Here is a 13,667-nt window from a genome sequence, read left to right as displayed (position 1 = left end):
TTTGAAGGAGTTTGGGGATCCCAGTGCAGAAAGTACTATGGGAAAAGAAAACCCTTATATTTGTAACAAAGATATGTTAGTGCACCATGATTATTAGCTTTGTTCTGAAGTCTTGCAGTCATCTCTTATAGTTAATTATGCTTTTAGTTACATAATGATGTTTTTCTTCACATCCCTATGCTGTTAATTTGGCAAAAACTGGACTTATGAATAACAACTGTCACATGTGACTCAAAAATTATAGATCATTCTGTATCCTAATTTCTGTCACAGTTCAAAATATGTCAGATATTTTGCTGTTTTATTAGCTTCTGAAAACATCAGATGTCAAAGCCCAAAACTTTCTTTAAGTCCTACTGTGCAATTACTAAAGTGTATGGGCTCAGAAATTCCACTGCCTTGGAATATATGATTCGAGGTTGGAAAATGCACAAGGGGAAATTATGTTCTTTTGATTTAAATGTCAAAACATATTAAAGTATAGTATCACTAATAAAATAGTCTGTTCACACTTTACGTCAAGTTGATCTCAGGAACTGCATTTGAATGTTTCATGGAATCAGATTAGCTAGACGATTATTCAAATGCTTTGCCTTTCTAGAGGTGTTTTGAACCATAGAAACTTCTGTGAATACAATAAACAAACTCTGGGGAAAAACAAGACATTAACAAAAAGAAAGAAGAAAAATTATGAGAATGACATGTGGATCCACCAAAAACAGCTTTGTGAAAATACACCAGGAGAAAAGTAGCACATAGAAAATAGATGGAAAAAAATCATCCTTAGAAGATGAGAGAAATAAACATTCTGTGTCAGATGTGATCACTGAAGAGTCCTTTATGCTCTTTTGAGAAATACAAATGCTTATTGCAGTCTTCTGGTCGACTTTGAAAAGGGATTTATACACTTGAGTGGACAAATATATATTCTGTTGTGGATTCCTTCAATTTAGGATTGTTTTCCATGATTACTGGCAAGTAATTGCCATTTTCAAACCCACTTTCGTTTGCATTTGACGGGGGGGGGGATTTTGCACTTACCCTTTGTTAGTTGTAGTTTGATAGCAGCTGGAGATGTTCACAAAGCAAAAGTGCTATATATAAATCTTAATAGAAAATCAATAGGAAGCACAGATTACACAGATGCACTTAGGGAGCACAGTAGTTTCTTTTGTTTTCTTTTGAAAGCTCATTTGAGGTCATTGCCTATATCATTTGAGGTAGTTTGCCTAAAATCAGGGCTCTTCTGATGTCTAGCCAACCAACAACCAGCCAGATATTACTGAGATTTAACAGTGGCAAACTAGGAAAAGCCATCAGAAAAATGTTAGTTGACAAGACTTGGTGAAGTGTTTTATGTTCCTCAGTGATGTTAATTAGGCTTCATCAGGAACATAAATCTAAGGACAGTCAGTAGTCTTTAAGCTTGTTTCAGCATATACAAGGGAGATGGACAATGTGTTTTGGAAGAAAGAACTGGTATTGTACACAGGCTTTTTGCTGGATTGCCCAATATGAGCAAAGTGATGGGGTTTGTTTGTTTTTGTCTTATATTTTTGATACTGGAGTTCTGGAGAAATGGATGTTTCTGTCTTTGGATAGGCCTTGTGCTGCAGGCTGAAGAACTGTGTCTGCAATTTTATGATAGTAAAGCTAAGGGGATTGAGTTTATCATTTCAGAAGCTCAGGAAACACACATCTTAAACTGGGAGTGAAGGATAAACCTATTGATTTTGTGTGATGCAAATGCCTAGAGTTCTAACCGGGAATTGAAAATACTGAAATAAATGCATAAATGTGAAACAGAAACTAAATAAATAGGTTAGTAAATATTCAGTTCCCCCTCCCAGATGGGGACATTGCAGTGAAAACTGATACTGTTGGCTGCTAGTTTTTCATTCCCTTTTAGCTGCTATAATGGCCTCTGTGTGTGCTTTAGTAATGATGTGTGTCAGGATTTGTTTATTTTGGATCACTGTCTCTCTGCATTTCATTTGTATCTGGCTGTTTTCTTTCTTTACTTAAACTTGAGCTTGATTTGGCTTTGTACTATTTGCTGACTAGAGAGGGAGGGAGACAGAGCATTATTTAAACTTCAAGTAACAAAAGATAAAAGATACTGCTGATTCTTTTAGCCTCAAAGCCTTTCTAAAAAGTTATTGGAGTGTTTTGTGTAGCTAGCACTTCACTGTTGTGACATTCAAAGTAGAACATAAGAAAACTGCCAGAAGATTTTAAAGAATACATTAATACACATAGTCAGGAGGCTTCCGTTTAGAAAAGCTACATTATTCAGAGGGAAAAACTAATTAATTAGAATGCCCCTAGGAAACTGAATCTGCTTGCATATATTAGTGAAAAAGTTAATTAATCACTGCAGAATGAGATCTGCATCAAGACATATGTATAAGTACTAGGAAATGTTTCCTGGGCCACAGTGTGGATTTTTTTGCCTTTCCATTTTTAAGAATATTTCCTTGACAGTATTTTAGTGCTTACATCTCATTATTTCTGTTGCACTTTACAGTGCACCTTCACTTTTCATCAACAAAGTATAGAGCCAGTCCTAAGAAGCAAAAAAGAAAGATGAAAGCGCTAATAAAAAAGCCATGCAGATAAACTGTTACACATGTTTGCTGCTTATTGCACAGGTTTCTTGGTCATTCGAATTGATACTTTTCAAATGGAGTAAAGGGGAATAAAAGGGATCCCAAGAACCATTTTTTTAATGCATATTCCCCGAATTCCTAGGTGTGATTTAAAAGCCATTCCATCAGCAACAAAGCAACAGTGATTTTAAAATTGCTCCAAGGTAGTGTTACTGCTAGCTGTAAAAACCACCAGCTGATTTTAGTTAGATTTTACCTTTCCTCTTTTCTCAGCAATGGGATACCCATACCTTGAGTGTATTGCTTCCTAGTTGGTCAGGACAGTTAATCATTTTTTTTACATAAGGACTAGTATGCAGAAAAACCTGATTAATATCATGAAGCAAAGTAAGAACATTGAAGACCGTTTTTATTAATGGTTTACAACGTTAAACTCACTCTGACAAGATTACAGCCTTTACTAAAGGAGAGTTATGGGGTTTTTTTCCTGGTGTTAAACCGAATAGAGGGAATTAAACGTCAATCAGCAGGGGTCTGCCTTCTTTGAAGTCACATTCAAACTCAAGTCAGTGGACAGATTCTCATTTCCTTGGATTGTATTCAGATCTGCACTGCAGTACACATCAACACTATTTAACCCTCTTTAGGAGAAATGTGGGGTTATATGACACAACAGGTTAAACAATGTGTTCTCTGGTGGTTATTCCAGACTGTCACAGAAATCAGTGGGAAAAATGCTTGGTTTTGTGATCAAAAAGGGTGGTTTTCTATTAACAGAAAATATCTGTATTTGATATATCAGTTAAGTGCTCTGTATGATTCAAGGACCTTTTATAATTATAATGCCTGTCTGACTACTTTTCTGGAAATCTTATTGATTACAACTTGCTTTTTTTGGCACAGTCATAGCTAGCACAAATGGTGACGCTTAACAAGAAAGATCTGCTCAGCCTGACTCAACTGACTTAGTTTTCATATTAAATAGAAACCAGTCTATCTTGTCACTGGTAGCTAATGAAGGAAGCATAGATTACAGCCTCTGACCTCTATTCTGCTTTTTGTGTAGAAAGTTGGTATGAAATGGACATTAGACTTTTTTTGCTTGGTTTTAAGCTCAGCTTCAAGTTCAGACTTTCTCTGCTTTGTTATTTTGCTAAAAAGGTTGCTGAGAACTGACAGAATTGTGACAGCAAAAGCAACATCAGAGGCACTAATTGCCTGACAGCAAAGTCAATGCAAATAAATTCAGCCTTGGATTTTTTTATTTTTTTTTTGGTCTAATAGTTATGCAGTCATTTCATGCAAGTAACTACGGGGAAGAGGGGAAGGTTTAAGAACCTGGTCTTTCTATTTAGCTTGGACAGATCCCATGACACATGTCAGAACCCAGAGTAGTTTGTAAGCAAATGTACGCTAGCATGTTTGACATTCTTGAACTTGTTACAAGAAAGAATAAGCATTCCCTTAATAGTTTTATACCACTTTTAAACATGAGCAACATGGACAATAGTTCTCAGGTTGCATTCGTGCATGGAGAGCACATGAGAAAACTTAATACGGTGAGGAAAGAGCTAGTAGCAGGTTAGCTGCAATTAAAGTGCACCCAGTGGAGCAGCATGATGCTTTTTAATACGTCCTCGCTGAGTTTCTGTAGCACACGAGTTTGCTATGACTAGAGTGATCTATCCTATATTATTAAATTTTCGGATATGTTTTTACAGACCAAGGTCGTGTTAGACACTGGGCACAGAAGACTGAGTAGTTGGCTTTACTGGCTTTGGCTGGGGTAGAATTCATTTTCTGAATAGCACCTGCTATGTGTCTATGATTTGGATTTGTACTGGAAACAGTGTTTCTACCACAGGGATATTTTAGTTACTGCTGAGCGGTGCTTACACAGAGTCAAGGACTTTTCTGCTCTTCACCACACCCCACCAGTGAGGAGGCCAGGGGTTCACAAGGAGTTGGGAGGGGACACAGCCAGGACAGCTGACCCCAGCTGACCCAAGGGATATTCCAGACCATATGACATCATGCTCAGCAATAAAAGCTGAGGGAGGAAGGAGGAAGGGAGGTTGTCCAGAGTTATGGCATTTGTCTTCCTGAGTAACTGTCAGGGCGACAGAGCCCTGCTTTCCTGGAGATGGCTGAACACCCGCCCTGAATTCCTTTTTATGCTTATACACACAGCTTTTGCTTTTCCAGGTACACTATCTTTGTCTCAACGCATATGTTTTCTCAATTTTACCCTTGAGATTCTCTTCCCATTCCCACTGGGGAAGACATGAGTGAGCGGTTGTGTGGGGCTGAGCTGACTAGTGGAGTTAAGTCATAACATTGGTTGAAAGGGTTTTACTGTCTTGTCTGACAGAAGATTTGGATCAGACTCAGAGAAGGGTGATTGAAGGTGATTCTTCATGGACCATGCGGGAAGCTGTACCATTTCAGATAATAGAGTTAATAACTGTTGGAAAAATTAATGACTGTGCCCAGCTTAATTATTGTACACTTCTGCACATGACATGTCCTTCGTTCATTCCTTCCTTCCTTCCTGAGGATAATGTGGACCAAATCTTTCCCTCTCCCAACCTACTTTTGTCAGCAGGCAATTTAATGATGTGGAAGAGCAACATTGCCAGGTTCAGTGTCAGTGTTAGGGCACAGTAAAAAACTCTTCTGCTTTATTTCCTGTACTCCTTTCATCATCTTCCAGTCTTGGATACATTTGATCTAATTCTACTGCTTATTTTCCAACTGTTCCTCAAATGACCTCTTGTTAGGACTATTTAATACTTATGTGCCTTCCTGTGTCATGTAAACTTTTTTAAAAACTAGCATTTTAATAAGCACAAGAATGGCACAGTTGTATGATAAAGCTTTCATTAGAGGATTCCTTAATAGAACCCTCTTCCAGTCCTTGATTGCATAATCAACAGCTAATGAAATTGTCTTGGTAACAAGAGCTACAGTGTATTACATCCTCTCCCGAGACTAAGTGGAAAGACAATTGTACCAGCCCGAGAGGACTATTGATTGTTCACAGTTTGAATTTGATTACCCTTACGGGGAACTAAACAAGAGATCATCTTCAGCTCTGCTAAATGGATTTTGTTTCCACTGAAACTTATTGGTTCGCTTTCATACAAGGCATTCGGGGGGGGCAATAAACACGGGGAGCATAATCTCATTACAGATCTCCCGAGTCTGCAAGTTTGGAAGCACCAATCACTGTGAAACAAATGATGGCTGCTTAGTTCAGGTCTTCTGCAATGTGTCTGTGTGTTTACACCAGGTGGGAGCTCTGAAGGGACACTCCAATGAACTGTATGTTGCTTGTCTTGTTGCAGGAGGGAATCCCAAAGGGAAGTTCGCTCTGGGACTGGTTCAGAATGAGTGGAAGGTTTATGTTAAAAGGCCTCTAGATCGGGAAGAGCAAGACATTTATTATCTGAACATCACTGCCACAGATGGCCTCTTTGTAACCCAAGCTGCTGTGGAAGTGAGCGTCACTGATGTTAATGACAATAATCCAGTTTGCGAACAGGTGAGTTACCAACACCCACAGAAATCAACCACTGTGTTGGAAGCGATGGGTTCCCTGCAGGTGTTCCTTGCTATTTACAGGTCTTCACAGGTGATGCCAATTTTCATCCTAATGGTCTTAGTTGAAGAATCTGGAGTGATCTGGGAGAGTAGCAGGATAAAGTATTCCTGTGAAAACAAGATTAAAGGATAATGGTCTCATAAAGCTAGCAAAGGAGCAATGTACACGTTGGCCTTTAGTTGGCTTTAGAACAAATGATGTGTTGTGAGGTGGCATTGGGCAGCCACTCCTCCCCTGCAGAAAAAAACGTGCTCCCCTTTCACAACCCACATTGAAATGCCTCCAATCCAGTTTAACTTCAGCTTTCCTGAACCTTCCAGATGCCAGAGATGCAGTGGAAAAGGCAGAAGAATGTAGCTTGCTCTCATGTTGTTGGGAATGCATGCAGTATGGCCTGACCACAGCTTTCAGAGTGCTAGCTGTATTTTATTCTGTGGAAAGGCAATACAGGGAACTAATTTTAGCACAATATAAAGGTCTGTGTGAAAGAAAAGGCATAATAAAACCCAGAGTTCCTTAATGGTACTGCTCTCAGAATATACATATATATATATGTTTGTGTGTGTATGTATGTATATACTCATACAATTCCCATCATTGCATTTTCACTGATGGACTACTGTCATTGCAAGAACCACTCTGTGAAATCACAGTCTGTATTTCCCTCAAAACTGCTTGATGGGGTGATAAAAACAGTTGCTTCTGTTAGCACACTCATCAAAATTTTCTTTTCATGGATGTCAATGGAATAAACAGAAGGTAAAAAGTGGTATTGCATTAAACACCTAAGATAAGCCCTATTCAGAGTCATAATTTGGCATTGTTTCTTGTGACACCTCAAAGCTTAACAGTTACTTGAATTGCTAGGAATGTGTTGCATAAAGGAAAATTGTTTCCGTTATAGAAAGATGCACTACAAATTGTTTAAAAAACGGCTGTGCAAAGACTGTGAAATACTGTCACAGCATAGCTTACATTTCTGTTTTTGACTCTAGGTTGCATACACAGCACTGTTTCCTGAAGACATCCCATCAAACAAAGTCATTCTTAAAATCAGTGCTAAAGATGCTGACATCGGGTCCAATGGTGAAATTCGCTATTCTCTTTATGGTGCTGGGAACAATAAATTTTTCTTAGATCCAGAAAATGGTAAGATGACAATAAAATGTTTCTTAATAGCTTTAATTCCTTGATATCAATGGGCGCTCGTTTCCTTAACAAGAGCTAGGTTACATTTGGCTATAAGCCTGTTGTTCCAGTTATGGCAGGTGTGGATGACCACTTAAAGTGGTGGTGGTAGGAGGGTGAAAGAGTGACATCTTTGTTGACTAGATTGATTGTTATAACCAGAACAGTTGATATCAATCCTTTTGTTTCCCTGCAGACTTCAAGTTAGGTCAGAGATGTATCATAGAACCATAGAACAGTTTGGGTTGGAAGAGAACTTTAAAGGTCATCTAGTCCAACTCCCCTGCCATACACACGGTAATCTTCAACTAGATCATGTTGCTCAGAGACTCATCCAGTTAATGTTTCCAGGGCAACCTGTGCCAGTGTTTAACCATCCTCATCATAAAAAAATTCTTCCTTATATCTAGTCTAAATCTACCCACTTTTTAGCTTAAAACCATGACACTTTGTTCTATCGCAACAGGCCCTGCTAAAAGGATGTCTTTCTGCATCTAGATGTCTATAAATCTTGAGAGTAACAGAAAGACAAACTTGGGAAAACATGGTGGTGTTCATATGGGTGAAGCAGTAGGCTGTTGAAGGCCACCATGAGTGGCTTGTCATCCCTGCATTCATATCGGCAGCTCTTTGTTTGGGTGCAGAGCAGAGGGAAGTAACACTCCTGTGAGTTTTTAATCCATTCATTGGAATAAGAGAGGTTGATTTTGTTTTCTCTTTCCTATTCTTGTGAAACACATGTTTTTGAGACACTTAAGCTATCTAGAATCAGTGATGGTGCTACAATAATAACAATAGCTGCTGGTTTTGATCAATTTTAGGTGAGCTGAAATCTTTGGCCCCTCTTGACCGAGAGAAAATCCCTGCATACAACCTGGTTGCCCGAGCCACTGATGGTGGTGGCAGGTTTTGCCAATCAGAAATCCATCTTATTTTAGAAGATGTTAATGATAATCCACCAGTGTTTTCATCTGATCACTACACTGCGTGTGTCTATGAGAATACAGCCACTAAAGCTTTGTTAACAAGAGTCCAAGCCACTGATCCTGATGTCGGTAAGTGGGAAACATTGCAAACAATAATTAACATTCAGGAAGACTCTGTGGATTGGTGGAATTGCAATACAGATTAATTTTTCTATAGCTACTTTTCTTCATTTCCCCCTCCTTTTTCTTCTTTATGCTTCCCATTTCTTTCTCTTCTGTTTCTTTACATCAAAATGGTTGTGGATGAGCTTGATATAATGGTGTTACAAACAGAAAAGCATTGCAGCAGCCACAGAAGCATGTAGTCTTTTATTTTCTTGATCAGCAATAGCTGTGTTCGGGGGTAAATGATCATTTTGGGGGTAAATTCCAGTGTTTTTCCTTCAGTGGTCTCACCTCTTTTCTTGAGCTGTGATTTTGAATACCCATGCCACTATTTATGCAAATAATATAGTTACATGCTATACACCTGTACCTGATTAATCACAGCTTTTCTAGTTTCATACTGCTCTAGCTCCCATTTGTTCCAGCTGGTTACTTTAGCATAAAATTATTGTACACTCTGAATGTACATTAAAGTGTTTTGGTTATTTAACTGCATATTCTTTGAAAGTGTAAGAGTTTATTATATGAGGACCTTAACCTTGAAATCTGGGCCCAAATATAAATATTTAAAGGGGGTCTTTTTGCATAACAGTGGTAAAACCTACTGAATATCAGAATTTTTTAGGTCACTCACTTGAGTCAAAATAAATAAATCCCTTAGTTTATTTTTTTCTTCCTGTGTTTGGAGATGTTTTGTAAAAACTATGGCCTGAGTAGTTTCACATAAAAAGATCTTTCATTCAGTGAAAAAATATTTCATGTCATTTTTTTTTTTTTTAAGTACACTGCATGCTGTAAGTCTCAGTTGTTACTGAGACTGATAGTGTAAATATACAGGAATCCATAAAGGAACAGCAAACATTCATTAATGTATCTATGAAGAGCTGCATTATATGCCTTGGTTGAAAAGTGACAATTAAAAGTATGATACTGTTCTGCAGCGAAAAGCAAATTACTGGTAGTAAACTATTGAACCATCTGAAGACAGTGTTGTTGTTTTCCACTGTTGTCTTAATTACCGTTTTTCTTGTAGGTGAGATGACATTCAAGGAGAGAGGGGACAGAAATAATTAGAATAAAAATTTGTCAATGAAAGCTCTTGCTAGCACCAACTTTACAGAATAAAATGGTTAGCAGTGAAAAAAACCCCAAACCATGAGCTACCTTTCCTCTGAAACTAGAAGAGTTAAAGGGAGGGATGCATGTAATGGATAAGAAGGGACTATGTACTTCCTTAATTATTACACCTGAAAATTAAACCTTACATTGTATCATATGACAGTGACTAAAAAAGAGTCCCTAAAACTGGATTTTGTTTTAATTACTGTTCTGTTAGTCCCTGCTAAAATCACTAATTCCCTATTGCTGCATAATGAATGAGTTCAGGTGGTGTAACGTTCCCACGAGAGAAAAATTTATTATTGATATTCCTGATGGGTTATGATATTCCTGTAAGGTTCTGTGAGGCGTTATCCTGAAAGCATCATTGGAGCCAGTAATCATCATACAAAACAATCTTTAACATTCAGGACACATCTTGTGATCAGTCTTAGAATTTTCCCATTCTCCTGTTTTGGGCTTTGAAGAGCCTTGTACTGTAAGGATAGGAGCATGAATATTGAAGCCACTGAGGTAAAACTTCAGAGAAGTCCATTTGTGGTCTGCAACCAAACACAATTTAACAGAAACCTGAAAATACCATGGGCAGACACTGTTGGATAATTAAGACAATTTCCAGTTAACAGGAAAACAGTGTTATATCTGCCTTATGCCTTCGGTGTCCCTTGAATTTCCTGATTGCAACTGGACCATAAGTTGTTGTTTAATATATTTTTAATTTAGATACATACTTAGAAACCAGCTGGACACACTAAAGAAGAGATGTGATTCTTCTTCACAGTATTCAACAGAAGAAAATGGCTTTAATTGTTTAACTGTAGTAGCACACAAGCTCATTTTCCATAACCTCTGCATATAGCTAGGGATCTTAAATTAAATGATCACTTGGAGAGAGAATATACATAAGTCCATTTGCTAAGGCATTTTAGTTATTTTAATCTAAAACAATTCTTTCTCCCATCCTGCTGTAATTGAAAATTTCCACAATATAGTATTTGCTATTTAGTCACCACCATCAGGTTTGGAAATGTTCAAACTAAGATATGAAAGAGAAATGCTGGGTTTACAATTTTTTAGAGACATTCAGAGAGCAGTGAATTTTCTACCTCCCGCTGTCTCCAAATCAAAGTGCCAAATGACTCCATTCTGTTCAAATTAAGAGACAAGAAGAGCTGGAGTGAATGCAGAGGTGTAATTATCTGAGCAAAGCCATCAGACAACTACAGTATCAGCCTGTTTCAAAAGAATTAGGGTCATGCTAGAGCAGCAACACTGAGGAAACCTACATGGGACTTTGTGGCAAGCATGATGTTAATAAACCTGAAGCCCAAACCTGATCTGCAGGTGCATATTCATTTCCAGTGCTGCTCATCTTTTCTGCGTGCACACAGTGTTACGGCCTTGCTTGCACAGTATAAAAATGAATGACAACATCGTCCAAACTCAGCTGTGCTTTAAGTGATGGTTAAATCCTGCCTCACTCAGAGCTGCTTTACTTTGTGACGGAACTCCGTGCTCAGGCCTGTTTCCATGATGAGTGATGGTGTAGTCTGCCAAAGGCAGAAGCACTTACTGTACTAAAAACGAACAGTGCGTTTATCCATCCTTCTGCAATCTTCATTACCACTGGGCCATCAGCCATCCAGATCTGTAGTCAGTTTAGTGATTTCACTGACCAATTGATTTTTTCCTGAATTTATGATGAATACAGGTTTCTAATTTTGCTCAAAATGGGAACAGCCTTGTCAGCCAGATCTGTCTTGCCTGCCACTGCTGCCTTTCAGCCTCTGCATTAGCCTATGGTTAAAGACATGGATGGTAGTCATCAAACTACCATCATCAGGTCCTCCCCCATTACCAGCCAGTACAGATGGACTAGCAGGAAAATACAGACGTGTAAGTAGAAAGTTGGCAGGAGTGGCCTTTATTTGGTTGCAGAGTTCTCTGCAGTGTGCAGACTGCCCTCCTCTGTTCTCAGCTGTCCCTCTAACTAAAAAAAATAATAAGCAGTGTGCTACTTTATTCAAAGCATTTTCTCACTTTTGTGCATAAGTTGCCCAGAGTTTCAGATGTGTCCCAGCTTCTGCAGGGCTTGTAGCCTCACAGACAGAACGGTCTGAGGTTTACTCATCAATTCTGGAAAAAAAACCCAACTATTTTGGGGGTGGAGAGATTTGAATGATGAGCCTGGATTTCTGGTCATTGTTTTCTGTAGTTGAAACTTTCATACTTGGGTGGGTGTGAGCAAAAAATTGGATGTTGAAAGCCTAATTCAGGGAGCCGGGATAAGATTTGAGATGCTCACAGAGATATGTTTATACAGCTAGGTTATATGGGTCAATTGTGGTTGAATTTGGTTGTGTTCTTTAAACAGTTGTATAGAGTTAAATATTATTTGGATGAGGATTTATGAGAAAGATTCTGTCATTGTCCGATTAGTGCATTTGTGTTTAACCTCGAGAGTTTAAATCAATCCAGTCTCTAATCAGTTTGATTCTTGATGTGGGGAACTAATTATTCACCTCTTCACACAAAGTGGAAGAGCTGCAGCAGAAGAGACTCAACCCTTCTCAGGGAAGCTGTTTGACCTTCTCATTAGGAGACATGAGATTCATAACCCCAACCTTCTCCACTGGCAAACTGGGGGAAGCAGTACCATTTTCTTTCAGCTTCTGATGGGAAATTTTATTTTGGATTTCAAAGAAATCTGTGACAAAACTGATATTTTTCTTTCAAGGTTTGACAGTAAAGACTTAGTTTGTCCTAAAAAAGCCCAAACCCAGTCCCTTCCCATGTGTACTCACAAGGCAGGTGCACAGGAAATAAGAAATGTCTTTTCTAGGGAAGAATGGTAATATGACTCCTCCTTTAGGTTTCAGTCAGTCCAGTCTGGAGAGTACCTACCTCCAAGAGGGTGGGGAAGCAAGCATATTTTATCTTCTTTTTCTTCCTGTCCTTTCCTTGTGAAAATGAGAAAAATTAAGAAACCATTAAAACTATACAAATTAAATATCTATCAGAAATAGCAACCAAGGAACATAGATAGTTCTCTGAGGTTTATCACTGGTAGAAAAGTGATGTAAAATGAAAGTGGTATAAAAATGCTGGTGAGCCCACCACAGAAAAAAGTCAGTTGGTAAGGTTGTTCAGTGGGTCACCACTTTCGAGAATACATGCATGGAAGGAGAGTATAGACTTCAACCTTATCAACAGTGGGCTTTGCTCTTGGAGGAATTAGGGCAACTGAGCCTGATGCACACAGAGCTGGACTTGGGAAGGGGTGAAGTGCTGCCAGGTGAGATTGCAGAAGTGTCAGAGAGAAGTGCAAGACAGTCATAGCTTGGTTAGAGAGCAGTTCTCTGAATAATGTGTAATGGTGAGTAACAAAATAATAGAAGTGCTTAAGTAGATACTGATTTTGGCATTTTGTGGAAAAAACTTCTACTTGGCATGTTTGCTTATGTTGGGCATGTCACCTGAAATGGGTCTAGAAACTTCTGGGGCATTCAGGATCTGAAAAAGAAGAAAGCAGGGATTGAAACATGAATAAGAAGAATAACAGAGATAACAGGACAGAAGATTTACTAAAATCCAGCAGCTAATATGTAGTTAACTTTGGCAATTATGCCAGCTAGATGGCATTTCTGGATGTCGTCTGAGTTTTTGTAAAATAAATATTACAAGATACTTTCCAGAGGATGACTTATTCTCTTTAAAACATACATGCTGCTGCCTGTATCTTTACCCACATCTTTGCCTCACTAACTTTTAAAATAGTACCGGGGTTAGTGCACTAATACAGGATATGGAAGACCTGAATCATTAATTTATTTTTCTCTTACAATTTAAAACAGCATTAAATAAGTAGGGAGTATAGTTTAAGTAGGGGAGCCTTTCCACTGTCATTGAAGTTGTTTTCAAAAAGAATTCAGGAATCTGCCATGGAAGAAAAAAAGGAAAAGGAAAAGGAAAAGGAAAAGGAAAAGGAAAAGGAAAAGGAAAAGGAAAAGGAAAAGGAAAAGGAAAAGGAAAAGGAAAAGGAAAAGGAAAAGGAAA

General features: G+C 38.4%; 1 protein-coding gene across 9 annotated transcripts in view; it reads left to right on the top strand.

Moving 5' to 3' along the window:
• Positions 1-13,667, top strand: part of FAT3 (FAT atypical cadherin 3) — a 405,538-nt gene that overhangs the window by 329,751 nt on the left and 62,120 nt on the right. For all 9 annotated transcript variants that reach the window (XM_027677451.1, XM_027677453.1, XM_027677457.1 and 6 more), the window contains 3 exons: positions 5,957-6,153; positions 7,209-7,362; positions 8,223-8,456. In XM_027677451.1, coding sequence (XP_027533252.1) covers positions 5,957-6,153; positions 7,209-7,362; positions 8,223-8,456 — 585 coding nt within the window. The remainder of the gene's footprint in view (positions 1-5,956; positions 6,154-7,208; positions 7,363-8,222; positions 8,457-13,667) is intronic.

This window comes from Neopelma chrysocephalum, unplaced genomic scaffold (assembly GCF_003984885.1).
Source record: "Neopelma chrysocephalum unplaced genomic scaffold, ASM398488v2 Primary Assembly neopelma1_43, whole genome shotgun sequence".
In the NCBI taxonomy this organism is placed as follows: Eukaryota; Metazoa; Chordata; class Aves; order Passeriformes; family Pipridae; genus Neopelma; species Neopelma chrysocephalum.
This window is presented reverse-complemented; position numbering and strand designations above follow the sequence as displayed.